General features: G+C 36.3%; 1 protein-coding gene across 2 annotated transcripts; it reads left to right on the top strand.

Moving 5' to 3' along the window:
* Nucleotides 1-9349: 9349 nt before the first annotated feature.
* On the top strand, nt 9350-21784 carry LOC109241020. Of its 2 annotated transcripts, XM_019407728.1 has the most exons (10): nt 9350-9538; nt 9837-9878; nt 10090-10779; nt 11439-12610; nt 18627-18912; nt 19023-19241; nt 19581-19754; nt 20575-20763; nt 20841-20954; nt 21073-21784. In XM_019407728.1, exons 3-10 carry the CDS (start codon nt 10117-10119, stop codon nt 21409-21411), a joined length of 3156 nt encoding a protein of 1051 aa, XP_019263273.1. In that variant the 5' UTR covers nt 9350-9538; nt 9837-9878; nt 10090-10116; the 3' UTR covers nt 21412-21784. The 2 variants fall into 2 exon arrangements, with proteins under 2 accessions (XP_019263273.1, XP_019263272.1); XM_019407727.1 differs by lacking the exon at nt 9837-9878.
* The last annotated feature ends 1321 nt before the right edge of the window (nt 21785-23105 follow it).

Below are 23105 nucleotides of genomic sequence, written 5' to 3'. Positions count from 1 at the left end.
AATAATCTGTCGAGTTTGGTGACATGTGTTGTATGTCATTTTAGTCGTGTATTTTCGCGGCTGATCTGTTTGTGAAAATGCCACTAAGACTATTTGTCAAGAAATATATGAGAATATTCACTAAATGATTTAGATTATGAAGCACATGTTTCTACTACTTTTGGCATGAAATGGGTGGTTATTTACTGAGAGCAATTTTGGTGATTTATTACTTAAAGTTAATTTGCTTTGAAGCATTACAGTTTCTAGGTTTTATGATACACCACATCACACGTTAAATGTGTTTATAATTTGAGACTTCAGAATGGCATTGAGGATGTCTTACAAGAATAATGCAGATGGTGATATATGGGTATAATTTTTCACATAGCTAGCTAGCATTGACTAACGATCTTTGGAGAAAATTTTGCCATAATACATTCAAAAGGTTAAGTGAATTCTTGTTAATCTTAGATACTTTTTGCATGACATAGGAGGTGCATAACTGATAGCACTCTCACAAAATTCCTTTTCTTCTATAGTTTAATTAGTATATACTAGCTGTGCCATTATTTGAAGGACACTTCAAATGAATTATACTTTAGCTTAAATAAGATTACTTTCATCCTATTCTTATTGTATTGGAATTGATATCTTTTTTTATGTGCAATAGAATAGGATAACTAAAGAACTGGTGGATTACTTAGTGCAATTCATGGATCCAACACAAGCATGATGAACTGATCAATTCGTTTTGTGCTTTCCCATCTTTAACTTTTATTTTGCCTATTTTTTATGCTATAAATTTGTGATAAAATTTCTTCATGTACAAGCTCTTCAGGTATCCCATTCATTCAGAAACGTGTGAAGGGACCAAGGTGACTTTTATTTTTATCGGGGTAGGGATATTAATCCCTTTTAGTTGTTCTCATTTTTTTCTTTGCCAATCCCTCCTTTTCAATTGCATAATGGATTTGTCCCTTCTTGCTTTCTCTAAAGTTGAGCAGATAGATAATCATTAGTTTCTTCTCATATATTTTGTTTCGCTCTTTTTATGAGGTTTTGTCTTGCAGCTTCCTCCACTTTTGATGCTTTCTGCTACTAGTGCATCATTTGGTGGTATGGCCTAAAGCCTTTCTGCTGAATACAAAAGTTTCTTTTTGTTATCTTACCGTTACCATGTTGTTACTCCATGTTTGCATTATATTGAATAATCTAGCAGAAAGTACTTATATCTCATTTTCCTTTTTATGTCGTTTCATGACTGTTGATATCTAGAGTTCCTGTTATTATTCAATTTAGTGTACATATAATCACATTTTGAGGACTTCTATGAACTAAGTTTAAGATCCTTTGTCCCCTCAGTCTTAGTTCCTCAAGATTTTAGTTTTAGGTGTTCATATCTTCATGAGTTGCTTATATAGGACCACACAATTGAGAGTTGAGATTTGGGTAGAACATTGCAGGCTTGACATAGAATAGACAAAGGAAATTGGAATACACTTTAAGATTGTAGCAATATAAGTGAAATCATGAAATAATTGAGATAAGAGGAAAGAAAAAATATGTAAAAAAGAATCTCTGAAGGTTCACCTGAATGTTCTTGTATCAAATCACAATTAGTTATCATTACATCTCACTAACAAATAAAAAGCTCATTACATCTCATTAAGTCACCTTCTTTCACAAGCCTTTACCAACTTTATTGAAAAGATGTACTTAAACATTAGGTAACTGTAGGCATGTTGGTGTCAATTCGTAGTTTGAGAATTGGATACCAAGTCTGAACTATAACTCAAGTCAATATTGAAGATATATTTATAATAAAAGGAGTTCACAGATACAAGTAAATTGATAGGCTAATCTTCCTAAATAATGGTGAGTCTCCTGAGAAGAATTCTAAATCGGGATGAGTTTACTGTAAATCATGGTCTATCTGGTCTATAATTTTCCTTAAACACAAAACACCATTGTTTCTTGTCATAAAAAAGTCTTTCTATGAGGTAAAGTTTTCAAAAGTTTTTCTATGATGCTATATACTAGTTTTACCTAAGCTTAGTGGATGACCGACTTTGCTACTAGTTTCGATTCCGAGGAATCTGTAATTTTTTTATTTTCTCCGTAAATTTCTTACAGTCTAAAATAAAGAGTTTTACTTGATATGCAGTCATAACGAACAGTATGACAAATTTATCTAATAAGACCTTGAGTTATACAAGATAGTGACAGCTTTCAAGGTTAGTAGAAGCTCCTCTTTTAGCTTTAGTATATTTTGATCGATTTTCAGTCAAATCCTTTTACCATGAGTCAAGAGAAAAATCTAAATATCTCAATAATAGCAGCAATAGATTAACAAGGCAAAACAGTATTATAGGTAAAACTGCAATATTGACAGAGAAAGATGACTAACAATAGGCAATAATACATTAAATACTTAGCATATCATTTTTACTGTTTATTATTTGTCATATCATGTAGTTGCATTTTTTTTTTTGTGATTGAATAGAGAAAATATTGTTTATTTTGATGCATATTAATTGAGAGGTAGTCATCTCGCACGATTAATTAAGCTTAGATTATTTTACAATACACTAGATCTCTTGCTTGTGAACCTCACCACCTCTTTTTCAAGAGTAGTTAGCTTCATTTTTAAAAAATGTAACCTTAGGCTCATCCGAAAAGTCATACCAGTCAAAACATTCCCTCATAGGTGATAGAGGGGTCTATTTAGAAAAGGTTTGCCGATGGGGGTTGAGGCAACTACATGGATCTTGAGCAAGAAAATACAAAGACTCAATAAAAGTCTTTGACAACTTAAAGAAAGTAATATCTGTAGCATTAAAGTTTGTAGTCAATTCTTCCTTTGATTGTCTTGATGACTTCTTAGTTGTGCCTCCATATCCTTTTACAGTCTCACTCGTTCAAATGGGATTAAGATAACATAATTGTGAGACCATATGAAAAAATAAGATTTTTTATTACTGAAAGATTCTTGCTTGTAATGTCAGATTATTCACACTACTTGCGATATTTTTATACATTACATTTCATATTTTGACACATTTATTTTATCATTTCAGGTCAATATATTCTGATGTTCGAAAATTTCGCATGTGAAAGATTTCAATATGATGAAGAGTTGTGAAAATTATTTGAAGTCATTATCAATAGGATTGATTATATTAGTATGAAAAATATACGTTTTTCTTTTATGTTGTGACATTAATATTTTGGTTTACTACTTTCTTTTGTTTGTTTTAAATTAAGCAAGTTATTTTATGAATTAATAGTAATATATTTTTAATGTCAAACTTCTTGGCCACCAAGAGGCTCTCTTTACTAACAATTTTGTTGGATTTACTAGCAATATTTTCTGGACGAACGTAATCATTGTTAATGACGGCTAAATGATTGTCGTAAAAGCTTGTGATTTTAGTGACAATTTAATTGAATTTCTGGCAATAGAAATGGTCGCTAAAGGGATAAATTAAGACGTTCTAACAATGGATATTGTAGCCATTCTATTTGCCACAAATAATAGCTGTTAACACTATAAACTTTTAGTGGCAATTTAATCAAATATACCGGCTATAAAGATGAACGCTAAAAGTGCATAGTTACCCGTTATGTATTGGATTCAGCAGCCAAAACAATTGCCGCAAATAATTACCGTTAAAATTAATGGTTTTTAGCGGCCATAAACCATACCTTTTACCAGCTTTTGTTAAAATAGCCACTAAAGGCTTTGCCGACCCCCGCATTGCTGGCCAAAAAACAATGATCGATAAAGCTTCTAGCGGCGATTATTATTGCGGCTACAGGCATTTTTAATTTCCACTAAAGCCCCTTTTTGTAGTAGTGTGAGGAAGGGAATGAACATAGTCCTGTAGGTAGATGGGAATTTTATGAGTTCTGTGTGACTGCCTTGTTGGTTAAGCTTGTTCTTCACGGGTCTGTTCTGTGTAGTATTGTGATAATGTATCATGTGGTGAAGAAATAGGTGTTGCAGAAGGTGATGGAGGGGCTACATGTACATGTGACATAGGATGAGATGTGTTGTCTGCACTCCTTTGATCACTCAAGTTTTCAGGAGTCTGTGTGATATTTGTATTATCAGAAGGTTGTTCACTTAGGGACTCAATGAAGGGGATTAGATAGGGGACAGATGATTGAGAAGATTTGTTCATATTGACTCCAAAAGGGAAAATGGATTCATTAAACACCACATCTCTGGAGATATAGATTTTCCTAGTGGCTAGACTTAGAACCTTGTACCCCTTTGTGTTGAAAGGATACCCAACAAATACATGAGGTGTTGTTCTGGGAACTTATCCCTATGTGGTATTGGCACAGTGGGGTAACATAGGCAACCAAAGCTCTTTAGGTGAGAATACTTTGGCTTCTGTTTGTATAGTAATTCATATGGGGTTTGATTGTTGATAGAATTGGAGGGTAATCTGTTTATGATATAAGTGGCACAGAGGACACATTCACCCCAGTATCTTAGAGGTAGTTTGGATTGGAAGAGAAGGGCTCTAGCTATTTCAAGGAGGTATTTGTGCTTTCTCTCCACCACATCATTCTATTGTGGTGTATAGGGACAAGTTCTTTGATGAATGATCCCTTTAGACTGAAATAATATAGTTGTTTCTTTACTAGTGAATTCTAATCCATTGTCTGACCTTATGGACTTGATAGTTACACCAAACTAGTTTTCTACTAGGTTCATGAATTCTTTGAGTATCTTAAGGGCATTGCTTTTGCTGGACATAAGGTGAGTCCAAGTTGACCTGCTATAATCATCCACCATGGTTATAAAGTACTTGTATCTATCATGTTTAGGAACATGATATGGACCCTATAGATCAACATGTAAAAGTTCAAATATTCTGTTGGTTATGTTGGTTTTCTGAGAGAATGACAGTCTTTCTTGTCTGGCCATTGGGCAAATGGTGCAGTTGAAGGGTTGTTTGGGAGAGAAGTTGGCAGGTATAGAGATAATGTTCTTCATTTTGACAAAGGGGATATGTCCAAGTCTATTATGCCACAACGCATTCACATTGTTTTCAACACAAGAATGAGATAATATGCTAGGAAATTCAGAAGATGGACTTATAAAGGAAGCTTGTTTTTCAATAACTGTACATGGACTATTTATAATTGGAGAAGAAACACACTTATTTGTATGTAATGGTATACTTACAGTAGAATGAGAGGGATAGTATGTGTTACAAGTGCAACAAGTAGAAATGGTAGGTAATGTATGAGTGTCCTTTACTGTAGAGCTTGTACTGTTCTTCTTCAGACAGCTTGGGTATAGGATGTACATCCCATCTTTCACTCTACCAATCACCGGAGGCCTCTTCATTGAAGGGGCCTGCAGTATGCAACAATGTTTGACAAAAGCAACAAGACAGTTGAGATGAGAGGCTAAAGAATGAACAGAGATCAAATTGTATCTAAAAGAGGGAACAAACATCACTTTATCTAGAGTGATTTTAGGAGTGAGAATCACACTACCAATTTCTGTCACCTTTACCTTGTAGCCATTTGGAAGTATAACTAATAGGGGATATGGTAAGGTTATTATGTTGGTTAGCAAGGATCTGTTAAAAGTCATGTTGTTTGATGCCCCTGAATCTATAATCCATGAATCGGCTTTGTTCTTGAAACATTCACATGACAGTTTACCAAAGTCAATTGAGGAAGTACAAGCTATCATACCTGCAAAGTTTGTTGTTCCTGATACGACATTGGTACTAATTGTGTAATCTCTTCCTCCTCCTGATTGAAACTGTTGCAGTAGGTTCACCAACTGGCTGTACTCCTCTTGGGTAAGACTTACACTTTGAGTATTGTCATGACCAGCACATTTCTCAGTCTCAACATGTTGAGTATCAGTGGTTGCTATATGTGCATTGGCCACTGTTCTATTTCCTCTATTGAATTTGTTGCTGCGATTGTTGCTTGAATTGTAGTTGTAGTTGTAGTTGAAATTTCGCCTAGCATTTTGATTGAAACTGCTTTGATTCACGTTTGGATTCTGATTCTGACTAAAACTCTGTGGGTATCCATGAAGTTTGTAGCATTTCTCTTTGGTGTGACCTAGTTTCTTACAATAATCACAAAAGGGCCTAGTCCTGTTGTTGTGATTATTACTGGGAGAATATTTTGTTCTGATTGTGCCAGTATTCAAGGCTGATGACTCCAGAGTTAAATGACCATTTGGTTTGATTTCTCTCTGCCTTTCCTCTTGAATCAGCAAAGAAAATGCTTGGGCAATTGAAGGAAGAGGATTCATCATCAATATGATTCCTCGAACTACAGTGTATGTCTCATTCAATCTCATATAGAATTGTATCAACCTCCTATCCTGCTCAGCTTTATGCATGCTCTCCTGGGCTCCACATGTGCAGTTACAAGTGCAATGAGATTTGGCAATCAAGGTATTGAGTTCCTCCCGTAACTTTTTTATTTTTGTGTAATAACTGGTGACATCAAGGACTCCTTGGGATAGATCATTGATTTCTTTCTGAATTTGCTACAGTTTTGTTCCATTTATTTGATCATATCGATCCTCAAGTTCCCTCCATAATTCGAATGCATCTGCTACATACTCAACATTGTCTGCAATTTCCTTAGCTAAGGAGTTTAGGATCCATAACGTGACCATATCATCACACCTTTCCCATAGACGAAATTTTAATGAATTTGGATCTGGTCTCTTGCATTCTCCGTTGATAAATCCCAACTTATTCTTCATAGATAATGCTCGCATCACACCTCTTCTCCACGATCGATATCCAAATCCATCAAATGAAACAGGGACCAAAGCTGCTCCGGGATTGTCAGATGGATGCATATACAAAGGGCTACTGATATCAACACATGACTGATTAGGAGACTCAGTCATAGACGGTGTGGATTGATTATCGTCTTCGACAGTATTCATCTCGTACAGTGCAAAATCTCTAAACAAATGAGGGCTAGAAAGTGGTGATTGCGAGTTTAACAACAATTTCCAAACAATTACAGATTCAGAAGCAAATCATGACCTTTCTTCACAACTACAGTTTGAAATCGATGGAGGGATGAGCTTGCATGTGTGCGATCTAGTTCGAATCGACACTGACGAAGGCAGAATTAGCAAATCCTATGAAGCGAGTCCAAATTGATGCTCCTCGCTCTGATACCATATCAAAACTTTCCATGAAACAGTAATTTGAAGCTCAGCTGAGCTTCAGTGGAGAGAGGATCCAAGCCTCTACGCCATGAAAGGTCACAGTGAGAGAGATGGTGAAGGAAGAGATAGAAGAACTTTTCAGAATTTCTCAATTCAATAATGAAAGAATGAGTGGAACCTCCACTATATACAATCAAAAAACTAAGCTAGGAAAATAAGCTAATGAACTAAGTCGGCTAATTTCCTAACTAACTAACTGATTGGTAGAGCTGGCAACTTCAACTAACTAATGACTCCACTAACTCCTAACTAATTGATCAAGTAACTAATATACATAATTAATCTTAACAATACGAAATTTCATATTTTCTGAAATTTTCAGTTGTAAAAGTTCATATAAATTTAGTATAATTTAATAGCTTTATAACCCTAAATCAATGTACCAAATTTATATGAAATTCGCTAGTTGTTATCAAAATTGTAGTTTACGAAGATTGTTGCTAATTCAAGACCAGCAATTACCTTTGTCTTACCACTGTTGCAACGAATATGGAGAAAACAAAGCTATTTCAACAGAAGAAGAGGGAGAGAGGAGAGATGATGGTAGAAGAAGATGGAGAGATGACATCATAAGAGGGAAGGAGGCGACAGAAGAAGATGGAAATAAAAAAAAAAATTGTGTAACTAAATTCCTTGATTGAAGGGGAATGTATACAATTTGTAGAAAAAATCAAATTAATTTTGGTAAATAGCAAATTTTAGATAATTCGGATATATAAGTTTGAAATATTATTTAGGAACTAAAAAATCTCTTTTGATAAGAATGTAGCTTTTCCTTTGCACTCAGGGAGTTTTTGCCCAATAGTTAATGAAGTTGAAATTAATTTCAAATATAGTGGTTCAAATTTAATAAAGACACAAATTGTTAGATTACGGTTCAATATAGTAGAAGCAAAATCATTAGTGGGCAAAGTTACTTGATAGGTATGATAATAAAAGCAACAAATATATGAGAAATTAGTAGAAGTGTACAAAACATGCACATTATTGTTATATAGAGGTAATGTACATGTTCCTTCATGGTTAGATCTGCCTTATATTTCATCACTGACACTGTTCCCTTTTTCTTTGGTGCATTTTTAAGAGGATTACAAGTCAAAATTTATGATATTGGCTTTTGAATTCACACAATTAGATAATTTAAATATATAACCGTATTAATAGATAGCAGTCTTTGTCCCAAAGTGCTTGATGTTTTATTGCTTTTTGCTCCTTAAGATTTTTTTACAAATTTCGGCCAATATTTTAAGTGTATTATTTTCTTATTTGATAATAAAAAAAATATAATTTATGGCAATATTATTACTTCTCATATAATTTTTGAATATTTAACATTTATTAAAAAATAATTTATTCTAATTTAACTTCAAAAGCAGATTATCGATAATCACAATGTCATAAATTGATACCGAGTATGATTTTCACCTAAGTGTAAGTGTAAATTTATATGCTTGCATGCTTATTTTATTCAAAATAAATTTTGTAAGTTTAACTCTAAAGTAAGAACTATTGTATTTTACTTCATCCGGTCCATAATAAGTGACCAATTTGCTTTGGGCACACTCATTAAGGAAATACTAAATTTTAGACAAAAATAGTTAGTGTGATTAAACTATCCTTAATTAAATGTTGCAACATAATTTAATGTGAGGAGTAAAAGACTTTGTAGGGATACATACATAAGGATAATTTTGAAAAAACAAATTAAATTTTTTCTTGATTATATAAATAGACACTTGTTTTGGACCAAAATAAAAAGGCAAATTAATCACTTATTGTAGATCTGAGAGACTATACTAGAAGACAACACTAAATTTAAACCTCAAATTCATAACCCAAAAGAAAAAATAAAATCTGGTTTGTCTGTATCCATTTTATGGACCAATGTATTATTTAAAAAGAAAACAAAAGAAAAAAGAAAACAAAAAGAAGCAGATTACTCTGTAACCTGAAATAAATCCAGAGAGCTAAATAATTTAAGGAATCTTTTTAAAAGAAAAAAATAAATATAAAAGTGCATGTGAGAAGAATATAAAAAACTCTCTGTGTGGCTTGATTGAAAGTGAGTGAAGTAGACATGTAAACATCTAAATAATAATAATAATAATATATACACGCTTAGCATCTTCTTCAATAATATTATTACTCCTATCCTATTAGAGATCTTTCTCCTTTTCCCATTAAAGTTTTCACCTTTACTTTCTCTACAAACATACCCACAAGCAAAAAGTGACTAAAGAAGATCTAAAGAGCAAAAAAATCAAGTTTTTTTAGTACATTTGAGTTGTGTAGTTTATTGTCCTCAAATCGGTGCAGGTAAAAATACCAGAATTGTTGCTGTTTACTTCTATAGTTGGAAAAGAACTATCCAATCTTGGATCATGCAATTGTGCTTCTTTAGATGTTTTTAATCAAATTCTTACTCTCTTGTTAGTTCCATTGTTGAGTTTGTGCTTTTGATTATAAGATATCAAAAGGGTCTCTTTCTTTTTGGCTTTTTGAATGGGTGATTAGGAAATACCCAAACTGCATTTTAATATGTTTGGTTTTGCTCTGTGAAAAACCCTCCCTTTTTTATTCCTTTTATGGTGAAATTGTATTTTTTTTTTATTAGGTTATCAATTTTGGCTGCCATTTTCTAATATATGGATTTTAGGTAAGCTGTTGATTTGAGAGTATGTGTTTTATTACTTACATGGTTGCACTCTTTTTGTTCCCTGTCTTATAGTACCTTTAAGTCCATTTACATTGTACAAGGTTGTTATTTTGTTACATGGATTGTGGTATATTTCTTGACTTTAAAGTAAGTTTTGGTTTTACTTGCCTTTGAATTGATTCTAGCTAATTCAACATTGTCTACCAAACAGCCTTGTATTTTAATTGAGATTGAAGCAATGGTTCTTGGGCTGAGGTCAAGGCACAAAAAGGGTGCTTCTGTGCAAGTTGAGTACGTTATTCAGGTAGACGAGATTAAGCCTTGGCCTCCATCACAGTCCCTGAAGTCTGTTCAGTCTGTGTTACTTCAATGGGAAAACGATGGTCAGAACTCTGGGTCTATCGTGTCTAGTGTCGGGGATACCAACATTGAATTCAAGGAGTCTTTCACACTTCCATTAACTTTATGTCGAGAAAAGAAGGCCAGTGACAAATTCCAGAAGAATTTCTTGGACTTTCATCTGTATGAGCTTCGTAAGGATAAGACGGCCAAAGGCCAACTTTTGGGGACATCTGTAATAAATCTTGCGGATTTTGGACTGCTCGAGGAGATTGTATCCATTTACACTCCACTCAACTGCAAGAAGAGTTCTAAGAACTCTGAGCAACCAGCTCTGTTTGTTAACATACATCCTGCTGATAACAGGAGTAGCTCAAATTCATCCCCTAATGTTAGCATAGGGAAGCAACGTCTATCCATAGAACAGGATGGGCAAGGATCTGTTGCAGATTCAGTGAATGAGAAAAATGATGATGAGAGTGAGATTGCATCTTTTACTGATGATGAGTCACCACATTCATCACAAAATGTTTCTGAGGCTTCACCATCTCAACAAGGGAAGGTAGTTGTAATACTTATATTCTCTTTGTCATTCCTGATCCTCTGCAAAGCTTTTATGATTACTTCATCATCAAGAAACTAAAAAGGGCCATTTAGCCATTTTGGTTTGGATTATGTCTTCTAATTCCTTATAAAGAAAAAATATGTCGTCTAACTTAATTGGTTTGTTTCATTTACTCAGTTTCATTCAGTCATTAAAAATGACAATCAATAATTATGCCTACTTCAGGAACAGTTCTCATAATCCAAGCCTAACAGGCCGTTAGACTCATCCTTTTTGGCGTACTGCCTCTAGAGATAACACTGTAAATTGTCAGTTCTTGAATTTTGGCTATATCCACGGAGTTAAAATATTCTTTGCAATTCAGTTTGAAACATGTTTCTACTTTACTTATGTTAGGTGATAATAGCTTGTTCTTCTTTTTCCTTGACTGCCCCGTGACTGATATTGACTAATAAGTGTTTTGCTATACATAGAAGTCGGTACGACAGTTGCTTGCCTACTAGTCTACTCCCCTTTGATAATAGACTATATGGAAAACCTGTAGAAGCGTTCTATGTTTCAATCTGATGTATTGTAGGTTGTATGGTTTGTTCTACTACATATGTCTGTATGTCAGGGCAGTTTGTTTAGTAACGTTATACCATGACTACCTGTAGATTGCACATGAATCCATAATTGAAAACTTGCTGAGGGACGATCCAGAACCTGATCTACTTTTTGGACTGGACTCTGCAGCAAAGCTCATGGATTCTACCAAAAGAAGTTCTAGAAAACCAGCTAGTAATGTAGCTCCAGAGTTATCAGGCAGCTTATCTTTAAACAGAGGGCACTCGGTGGACAATGCCACTTCTTTGTCTAAATTTTCTGAAAGAAGTATGACGTCAATACAGAAGAAGCCTGCTTCTCAATTAACAGGATCTTCTTCCTCATTCCATAATTTTGGAGGTAAAAATGGGAAGGCAAGTAGCTCTGAGACAGTCCTCGAGCAGCAAATTCTGATGCATGATGTTCAGGAAGATATTGCTGACAAGAAAGGCCTTCCTAAAGATGATGTCAAAGTCTCTGCAGAAAATGCTCGCGGCCATAGATTTCCATCCACCATCGACCATCTCGATGCATCTATTGAGGGTAGCTCTAGGCCAGCCAGTTCCAATTCTGGTTGTCGTCAAGACTTCCAAGATAAACCGAAGGACCATGCTGAAAGTAAAGCACTCAAAGATTTACATGTTGGTGTGGTGAATGGGAAAGAAATGGAGTATCTAGAGATTGAAGAGGATGAGATCTTGAAGGAGATTCCTCATTTTTCAGAAATCAAATCAGAAATCAGCAGGAAACGCAGCACTTTGAAGGGTGATGCTCTTAATTCGAATAAAGTGCTTGGATTGCAGGGATCTAGCATCACCAATGGTAAATCGAAGCATGTGAAGTCTCATCAGTTGACTGACTTACCTAACAGAAGCGGGCTTCCTGGTAGCAGCCAGATTCCAGAAAAGGCAACAAAACTGCATGTTTCAGAAGATGCTCGTTCTTATGGTAAAGGTAACAAACCAATGAGTGGATCTCCTGACCGGAGAAATGAATGGAAGGTAAAAATTGAGACACTTGAGGAAGAATTAAGGGAAGCGGCAGCTGTTGAGGTTAGCCTTTATTCAGTAGTGGCTGAGCATGGCAGTTCTGCACACAAGGTCCATGCTCCAGCGCGGCGCCTTTCTCGATTTTATGCTCATGCTTGTACAGCAAAATCCCGAGCTAAACAGGCAGGTGCTGCAAGAGCTGCTGTTTCAGGTTTAGTTTTGGTTTCAAAAGCTTGTGGAAATGATGTTCCAAGGTATGTGATCTTCAAATACGTAAAAGAACTTAGTACAAGTCACCTTTTTGTCTTTGAGAAGTGCATTCTTAATTCTTTTGTATTGGCTTGAACGCTACTTTTTATCGCCAATAGTAGTTCAGCATCAAAGTAAAGCCTTAAAACAATCTGGCAGTAACAAAAGTCAATGACATGGAGAAACTGTTCTGATATCTGAATAAATATCTTGGATAAGGGTGCTGATATGTTTTTCTTTCTTAAATGAGAAGCTTTTGATGAGTCTAATCACCATAATTGCTCACTGGACCTGACTGACGACTATCTGATTTTTTTTTTTTTTTGGGAGAGGGTTGGGTGCTAGATATTTTCAAGAAAGAATAATTCTAGAAGCCTTGATTATCTTACTTTATACGGAAAAGGTCCAAAAATATCCTTAAACTATTCGAAATAGCTCAAAAATATCCTCCGTTTGTTTTTTGTGCCAAAAATATCCCTGCCGTCTATGTTTTGGCCTAAAAATGTCCCTAAACTATTAGTTTTGCCATTGAAGCTGACATGGCAGTCCAACTGGGTTAGAATTGCTTACATGGTCGTCCACCTAAGCAATCCATATGTGAAAATTATTTTTTCGGAATTTTTTTTTTCCAGAAATTTTTAATAAAATACAAAATCAACATTTATTCTGAAAAAAGTAAAAAATTTCGAAAAAAAATATTTATTTCAGAATTTTTTAATTAAAATACAAAATCAACACTTATTCCGAAAAACAGTAAAAAATTTACGAAAAAATTATTCTTGATTGGGGTTTATGATTTGATTAAAAAACTCCATTGTTCTCTTTTGTGAATTTATGATTATAGATATCGAGAATTCATATAACCGATCCCAACTTGTTTAGGATTAAGAAACCGACGTCTTTGTTGTTGTACAAATATAGTTTTAATTTTTTTTCTTGTAAACATTGTGTGTTAATTTTTTTTTTTTGGAGCTAAAGAATGAGGTTGAAATTATACAGGGATAATGTTCCAAGACATAACTATGCTATTACTGGATTCAAAAGCATTCAAAGACATAACTCCGAAATTCATAAAAGAGAACAATGGAGTTTTTTAATCAAATCATAAACCCCAATCAAGAATAATTTTCTCGTAAATTTTTTACTTTTTTCGGAATATGTGTTGATTTTGTATTTTAATTAAAAAATTCCGAAATAAATATTTTTTTCGATTTTTTTTTTACTTTTTTTCAGAATAAATGTTGATTTTATATTTTATTAAAAAATTTTGGAAAAATAAAAATTTCGAAAAAATAATTTTCACATATGGATTGCTTAGGTGGACGACCATGTAAGCAATTCTAACCGAGTTGGACTGCCATGTCAGTTTTAATGTCAAAACTAACGGTTGAGGGACATTTTTGGGCCAAAACATAGACGGCAGGGATATTTTTGGCACCAAAAACAAACGGAGGATATTTTTGAGCTATTTCGAATAGTTCAAGGATATTTTTGGACCTTTTCCGTACTTTATAAGAAATAATAATAAAAGTAAAAGCTCTAGAAGCCTTCACATCAAAATTCAGGTGTCTTAATACAATTATCAGTCAAAGATATTGTTAGATAGTTATATAGTTAATATGTAATTAGTCCGAGTCCCATATTGAATCTGTATTATGTATAGTAATAAATAGGGCTCATTATATTATAATTAATTGATCAATATAGATTTTTCTCCCGTGCATTCTCACATGGTATTAGAGCATCGGTGAGAAGAGATCGTTGTGCGTCATTCCAGCGACATCCGGGAAGAAAGAACTCAGTCACCGTGCAATTTTCCGGTGACCTAAGTGACTGTTTGCGTCAAAGTCACTAATTATCAGTGTTGTGCGAAATCCAACACCACCACAAGGTTCCCAAGAGAGAGGCGACCAAAACCCAAAAGGATTCTCCTGAAAAAGTCCATGCGCACCTCCACGCGCCTGTCGGAGATCTGCCGCCGCCACCGCGTCTGTCCCACACGCCGGCGCGTGAGGACTGTTCCGGACAGAATTTGAAAAAGTTTCTATTGGATAGTGTCATCGCCTTGCAATTCCGAGCCTACCCATCCAATTTAAACCAAATTCCGACCACTTTTATATTTCTCCGGCGTGAATAGTGATTTCCAGAAATTTTTCTGATTTTTCTGGCGTGAATAGTAATTTCCAGAAGGGTTTCCGATTTTTCCGGCGTGAGCATCATAATGTCATTCGTATCAGAAGCCTTGGACTCACAATCTGTTGGATCCAATGCATTGAATCCAATCCAGATGGTTTCTTTATCAGATTATATTGAGTTCCTTTAGTACAAAGCTATGTAAACATACATCTTCAGAGATAGCTTCCGATGTTCAAACAGGTAGTAGCACGACTTGTGTCTCCCAATCTTCAACCTCCGAGTCTTGGGTCATTGATTCAGTTGCATCTGATCACATTTATGGTAATAACTCTCTTTTCACTACTATTTCATGTTTTCAATCTCTTCCAACCGTCACGATGGCCAACGGGTCTCAAATCGTGGCAACTAGAATAGGCTAAGCAAGTCCACTACCTTCCTTACCTTCAGATTCAGTTCTTTATGTTCCCGGTAGTCCTTTTAATCTCATAGCCGTTAGTCGCTTAGCCAAATCACTTAAATGCTCTGTTTTATTTCTTGATGACCTTGTTTTTATACAGGAACGTATTATGGGGCAGATCATTGGTACCTGACGTGAATCAGATGGACTTTATTACCTTATCCTTGCAAAATCACATGGACTCACATCTTGTCTTCCTTCAACAACTTGTCCTGTTACCGATTCACCAGATTTAATACATAAATGATTGGGACATCCAGTTTGTTAAAACTTCAGAAAATGGTATCTGGTCTATCTCACTTTGTCCACTCTAGACTGTGAGTCATGTCAGCTCGATAAGCATACCCGCTCCAGTTTCCTTCGGTGTCTTGATAATCGAGCAGAGTCACCTTTTACTTTAGTCCATTCAGATATTTGGGGTCCTAGTCGGTCAGTTCTACCTTGGGATTCCGCTACTTTGTCGGTTTCATTGATGATTATTCCAGGTGCACTTGGATATTTTTGATGAAAAATCGATTTGAGTTGTTTTCTATTTTCCAGACCTTCCACGCTGAAATTCAAAATCAATTTGGGGTTTCTATCCGCACATTTCGTAGTGATAATGCCCTAGAGTATTTGTCTTCCTCATTTCAGCAGTGTATGAACTCTCATGAGATTATTCATCAAACATCTTGTCCGCACACATCCCAACAAAATGGAGTAGCTGAAACAAAGAATAGACATCTTATTGAAACTGCTCGTACCTTACTCATACAATCTCATGTTCCGTTGTGTTTTTGGGGGGATGCAGTTCTTACATCTTGTTATCTTATTAATCGTATGCCATCTTCAGCCATCCAGAATCAAATTCCATTCTCCGTCTTGTTTCCTCACTTGCCTTTGTTCTCTCTTCCACCACGTGTCTTTGGGAGCACATGTTTTGTTCATAACCTTACTCCAGGAAAAGATAAGTTAGCTCCCCGTGCTCTTAAGTGCGTTTTTTTGGGTTACTCGAGAACGCAAAAGGGATATCGATGCTATTCTCCTGACCTCCAGCTGTATCTTATGTCTGTTGATGTTATCTTCTTTGAAACCCAATCATACTTCATAGGTCCAGATAATCACTTAGATATTTCTGAGGTGCTACCAGTTCCATCTTTTGGAAATTCAGTCACTATCTTCCATTCATCTTCTTGTATAACTCCAGCTTCACCACCTACAGCTCCAGTTGCAGCTCCACCACTTATAGCTCCGGTTCCACCACCTAGTCCAGTTCAACCTTCTACAGCTCCACCATTCTTGACTTATCGTCGTCGTCCGCGCCTAACATCAGGCCCAACTGATTCACGTCCTGCACCTGACCCTGCTAATACTGTGGACTTGTCTCCTCTTAATCAACATTACACTACGGAAAGGTATACGGTCCACACTTAATCCTAATCCCCATATGTCGGTTTAAGTTACCATCGTCTGTCATCACCCCATTGTGCATTTGTATCATCTTTGTCCTTTGTTTCCATCCCTAAGTCTACAGGTGAAGCATTGTCTCATCCAGGGTGGTGGCATGCTATGATTGATGGGATGTCTGCTTTACATACGAGTGGTACTTGGGAGCTTTTTCCTCTTCCTTCGGGTAAATTGACTGTTGGTTGTCATTGGGTGTATGCAGTCAAAGTTGGTCCAGGTGGCTAAGTTGACTGACTTAAGGCTCGTCTTGTTGCAAAAGGGTATATTCAGATATTTGGGCTCGATTACAGTGATACTTTCTCTCTCATGGCTAAAATAGCATCCGTCTTTTTCTATCCATGGCTGTTGTTCGCCATTGGCCTCTCTATCAATTGGACATTAAGAATGCTTTTTTTCACGGTGACCTTGAGGATGAAGTTTATATGGAGTAACCACCTAGCTTTGTTGCTCAGGGGGAGTCTAGTGGCCTTGTATGTCGGTTGCGCCGGTCCCTCTATGGTCTAAAGCAGTCTCCTCGAGCCTGGTTTGGTAAGTTTAGGACAGTTATTCAGGAGTTTGGCATGACTCGTAGTGAAGCTGATCACTCTGTGTTTTATCGGCTTTCTACTTCAAATCTCAGTATTTATCTGGTGGTTTATGTTGATGATATTGTTATTACTGGCAATGATCTAGATGGTATTACTATGTTAAAGCAACATCTCTTTCAGCGCTTTCAGACTAAGGATCTGGGCAGATTAAAGTATTTTCTAGGTATTGAGGTCGCTCAATCTAGCTTAGGTATTGTAATCTCACAACGGAAGTATGCCTTAGACATTCTTGAGGAGACAGGATGACAGGCTGTAGACCTGTTGACACTCCTATGGATCCGAATTCTAAACTTCTACCAGGACAGGGGGAGCCGCTTAGCGATCCTGCAAGATATAGGTGGCTGGTTGGAAAATTAAATTACCTCACAGTGACTAGACCTGACATTTCCTTTCCTGTGAGTGTGGTAAGTCAGTTCCTGGATTTTCCCTATGATATTGGGATACAGTTGTCCTCATTCTTCGATATATAAAATCAGTTTCAGGCAAAGGATTATTGTTTGAAGATCGAGGCCATGAGTAAATTGTTGGGTACTCAGATGCTGACTGTGCAGGATCGCCTTCTGATGGACGTTCTACGTCTAGATATTGTGTTTTAGTAGGAGGTAATTTGGTGTCTTGGAAGAGAAAGAAACAAAATATGGTTGCTTGGTCTAGTGCAAAAGCAGAATATCGAGCAATGGTTGTGGCAACATGTGAGCTAGTTTGGATCAAACATTTGCTTAATGAGTTGAAATTTAGTGAGATCGGCAAGATGGAACTTGTGTGTGATAATCAAGTTGCCCTTCATATTGCATCAAATCCGGTGTTCCATGAGAGAACTAAACACATTGAGATTGACTGTCATTTTGTCAGAAAAAAGACTCTTAGGAGATATTGCTACAAAGTTTGTGAAGTCGAATGATCATCTTGCAGACATTTTCACCAAGTCCCTCACTGGTCCTCATATTAGTTACATATGTAACAAGCTCGGTACATATGATTTGTATGCACCAGCTTGAGGGGGAGTGTTAGATAGTTATATAGTTAATATGTAATTAGTCCGAGTCCCATATTGAATAGGAGTAGGATCTGTATTACGTATAGTTATAAATAGGGCTCATTGTATTATAATTAATTGATCAATATAGATTTTTCTCCCATGCATTCTCACATATATTAAATTTCTTTTGTCTCGGGGATAAAAATGGAAACTATAATGACGGGTGGGTCTCCCCAGAAATCATGATTGTCAAAATTCAGGTGTCTCGTCATCCTACTGCACTATCTGTTATTAGTTAGCTTTTCTATGGAATAAAGATAGTTTCATTAATGATCTGCAATTGGCATAGAGGGATGAAAGTGCTTGCCCTTCTGTACCACAGAAGAAATGTCAGCTATCTGTTTCTTGATTTACAGGTTGACTTTTTGGTTGTCAAATTCAGTCATGTTGAGAGCAATTGTTAGCCAAGCTGCTGGAGGAAGAAAAGAAGGTGATAGATCATATGCAGAGAGCAATAGGGGCAAATCTAGTTTAAACGGAAGATCCTTGAAAAAAAGGAATGAGTTTTCTTCCAATAAAGATCTCAACAATAGTCTAACAGATGAACTTGGTGACTGGGAGGATACCGAAACATTTATGCTTGCTTTGGAACAAGTCGAAGCTTGGATTTTCTCTCGCATTGTTGAGTCTGTGTGGTGGCAGGTTGATCCTATAATTTGCTTCTGCTGCTCTCTTTCTGTTTCTTGATCCAATGAATAATGTTTCTTTTTCTACATTGCTGCTGTGACTTATTTTGTTTTTATGACCTGCAGACTTTGACACCGCATATGCAAAACACAGCTGCAAACTCTGGTGGAAGATCAACAAGTGTTAAAAAAACCTATGGGCGTAGGTGTAGTTTGGGAGATCAAGAGCAAGGTAATTTCTCCATTGAGCTCTGGAAGAAGGCTTTCAAAGATGCCTGTGAAAGGCTTTGCCCGGTCAGGGCAGGAGGACATGAGTGTGGCTGCTTGCCGTTGCTGGCTAGATTGGTAAGTTGATTGCACACTCCACCCCGTTCGACAGAGTTAATTGTGCATTTCCTTTGAAGGGCTTATTTGAACATGTACTAGAAACTGGCTTAAGTTAACATTCCACTGCATCGTCTCTAATGGAAATAGCATTTCTCCTGTGTATGAACATGTGCATTTTGGTGTTATTATTGTTAATAGGGAATTTCTGTTTTTGCGGTTAAATGAGAAGCTATACTTTTGTTACTAGGACGACTTTGTTTGGACGCGTGCAACATTGAACAAGCTTTTCATAACTGCTTTCTCAATTCTGCTGCTTAGCTCTTACTGTTGAGCTCTTTGTTTTATGGGTTGTAATAGGTAATGGAACAGTTGGTGAGTAGATTGGATGTGGCCATGTTCAATGCAATCCTTCGCGAATCAGCTGAAGAAATGCCAACAGATCCAATGTCAGATCCCATTTGTGATTCTAAGGTCCTCCCAGTCCCTGCGGGGAAATCAAGCTTTGGGTCCGGTGCACAACTTAAAAATGCTGTGAGTTGTCAAGCTTCAATGGTTTTCAGCTTAATTCAGTAGTGCATTACTGATATGTCATTCTTCTTACCCAATATGAGATCTCCTCAAAGTTGGCCCCAAAAAAAAGAATCTACCTGTAGTGGAAATCTATCAGAGACTCTTACTCGTGATAGATGCCTTAAGCAAAAGGCTCACTGAGAGAGATCTTATTGATTTGCAAATAGTTTTTCCCAAAGATGTTAACGGATTGGCTGCTTTTACAGAGATGCAAGCCTCAGTAAGGCAACATAAATGGGCCTCACTTTCATATGTAAGATGGGTTAACATTCATTGAGTAATTCCATCTGCGTTGCTGATATCATCCTCAATGTTATTCTTCTTTACCCAATAGAGGCGTTCTTCAGTGTTGGGGGAAAATCTTCCCTTCACTTGAATTAGTGGAATTTTGAAACCTAACAGACTCAATACTTCAGCTAGATATTTTAAAAACAAGATGCTTATTGACAGAGTCTGGCAAATAGGTTCTCCAAAGATGTTAAGAGATTTTCTTGCCTACACTGAGACGGCAAAGCAAATCAGTAAGGCAACATAAATATGCATCAATTTCATATGTAAAACTGGTTAAAATAAGGATTAGTCGCCGTTTTCCATGTGATAAATTAAATAATTGTGGAATTGATCAAAAATAAATAAATTAAATAGTTAAGGAAGCTTGAGATTTGGCACCTTTTCGGAACTATTAATAAGAACTGGCACATAACAATTATCAGCCCTTGGCTCATGCTCACTAATGCTTTTGAATGGTGTATAAGCATGGTTTTTTACTTGTTGTTGGCAGATTGGGGATTGGTCTAGATGGCTATCTAATCTCTTTGGAATTGAGGACAATGATTTCTCAGGTGACGGCGAGGATCTTGTTCATGAAAAGGCACCAGGTCCTGCCAAGCCTTTCCGTCTCCTCAATGCTCTAAGTGATCTCATGATGCTTCCCTTTGAAATGCTTGCTGATCCACAAACAAGAAAAGAGGTGAGTCCGTCAGCATTAACATTGTTTGATGCGTTTCAAGCTACATTCTAAGTTTGTTCTTACTGTGCTGTTTGAAGGTTTGTCCTATACTTGGTCCAACTTTGATCAGGAGGGTTCTCAATGGTTTTGTTCCAGATGAGTTCTGTCCGATCCCAGTTCCCCCCGATGTCCTCAGGGCACTGGATTCTCAGGTTGTGTTTGCTTTAAGTTTTGGAGTTTTTGCTTATCTCGTTGCAATTTCATTTAATGTTTTTGATTGAAACTTTTCCAGCTTCCAGTTTTCTCATGAATGTTCATTTCTTAATCTAGGATGATGCAGTAGATACTCCTGAAGAGCCTGTCTCGACTGTCCCATGCACTGCGTCTCCTACATCATATTTACCCCCTTCGGTGAGGTCCATTATAACCTTTCTTGGAGAGACAGGAAACCAATCTTTACAACGAAGCGGTTCGTCAGTACTCAAGAAATCATACACCAGCGATGATGAGCTTGATGAATTGGATTCGCCTTTGACTTCAATAGTAGCTGATAGATTCCGGGGTTCTCCTAATCTAGCAAAGTTTAACTTGGTCTCCAAGGGAAAGGGTGACAGGAATATTGTTAGATATCAGCTGCTTCGGCAAGTTTGGAGAGACGAACAACACTGAAGAACAAGCCACGGTGGTGTAAATATGTAAAGGCAGAGTAAATTTTTTGTTTATTTGCTTTCTTCAGCTGCTAAATGCCCAGAGATGAACTTCAAGACCATGTTTCAAGGTGAACTTCAGTTGTTTGAGTCTCCCACATTTTCCAATAAAAGTTACCCTTTGAAGTTTGTTACCTATCTAAAAAAAAAAAAGTTACTTTTTGAAGTTCTCCAGGTCACATAGTTAATTTCTTCCCATTTGCCCAAACACAAAATTATCCGGCATTTCGGTATTCAATGTAATAGCCAATTACCAAGTGACAGGGGAGACATAACACTTGTCTCAAGCAATTGCCATTATTGAGCTTATAATACTACATGCTCTCTTTCTTTCATTCCAATGTTCTTTTTATGTCTTCACTTTTTTCTATGATAATTTGTTTGTTTCTTTTAACAACTTGCTGGTATATTAATTTGGAATTTTTACCTCCTATAACAAAGGTTAACACCTTATTTATTTTAAATAAATACCATTTAAAAAATTTATATTTTATAGATACCTTTTAATGTTTATAGCAAAATATCTAATTTTGGTTACCTCCTACCCCTAAGCCACTAAATATGCTATTCAGTTATACTATTTTCTTTCTCTCTCTACTTTGATACATGTCATTCTCTTCCCCCATTCCCTGAAAACACGATGCTCAATCTCAAAATTCCTTTCACCCACATCACCTACCATTAGTTACAAACGGTGATTTTGCCTAGTATACCACGAAGACTTCTCTAACTTTTCCCCTCAATTTTGTGCAACCCAAATGGAATCCAAAGGAGATGAAGCATCCGATCGGCGCGCACAACACAGCAAACCCACTTACCTTTCTCAACTTCCGTCATCTTCAATACAAGATTCAAGCTTTAACAGAGTCCTTATTCTGCCACCAGAACTCATTACTGAAATACTCTTAAGGCTTCCGGTGAAATCACTCTTGAAATTGACTGTTGATGGTCTACTGGTAGAGAGAAGAATCCTCGAAAACGATATGCTACGTCTTGCCATGATTTTTGCTCGGCTACTGTACAGGATGCGTGGGAACAGTGAGATTCAGGGTTTTTGCTCGACGGCGGATTCGCCGGAAATTAGGGTTTGTTCTTGAACAAAGACGGCGGAGTTTGGGGCTAAGCAACTTGATTTTCTGTTAATGTATTTCAATGTATTTTCAACGTATCACGCTGTATTTTCATATATTTCGTTGTATTCATTGTCTTTTTTCCATTGTAATTCAATGTATCTCGTTGTATTCCATGTATTTCATTGTATTCACTGTCTTTTTTTTCATTGTATTTCTGTATTGTCTAAATAAATAGAGATGGGCTTGTTTAATACTGGGGAAACAGTTCTCATTGCTGTAATAGTTTCTTAGGACAATGCCTAGCACGACTCAAGCCAATTTATGTATTTCCGCTCACAAATAATATTATTGCAGTATTATTATTTTTATTTTCCGGTGTCATTTCCCTACAGATATACTCTACGCCTGTACAGTTCGAAGTGTGCAACTAAATTTTTGGGACAAGTTTAAGGCGAAACTTATATATTTTCCCTTAATAAAAAGCACCGACGAGTTGATTTTTTCACTTTCCCATTGATTCTTGTAAGGACTAATTTAAAAAAGAATCAGATATTAGTATTATTAGTTTTTATATATATATATA

This window comes from Nicotiana attenuata, unplaced genomic scaffold (assembly GCF_001879085.1).
Source record: "Nicotiana attenuata strain UT unplaced genomic scaffold, NIATTr2, whole genome shotgun sequence".
Classification (NCBI taxonomy): Eukaryota; Viridiplantae; Streptophyta; class Magnoliopsida; order Solanales; family Solanaceae; genus Nicotiana; species Nicotiana attenuata.
This window is presented reverse-complemented; position numbering and strand designations above follow the sequence as displayed.

Coding starts and splice junctions, on each gene's coding strand:
- LOC109241020 (XM_019407727.1), top strand. CDS start 10,117: ATGGTTCTTGGGCTGAGGTCAAGGCACAAAAAGGGTGCTTCTGTGCAA. Junction 10,780..11,438: donor CACCATCTCAACAAGGGAAG/GTAGTTGTAATA, acceptor GACTACCTGTAG/ATTGCACATGAATCCATAAT. Junction 20,955..21,072: donor TCAGGGCACTGGATTCTCAG/GTTGTGTTTGCT, acceptor TTCTTAATCTAG/GATGATGCAGTAGATACTCC.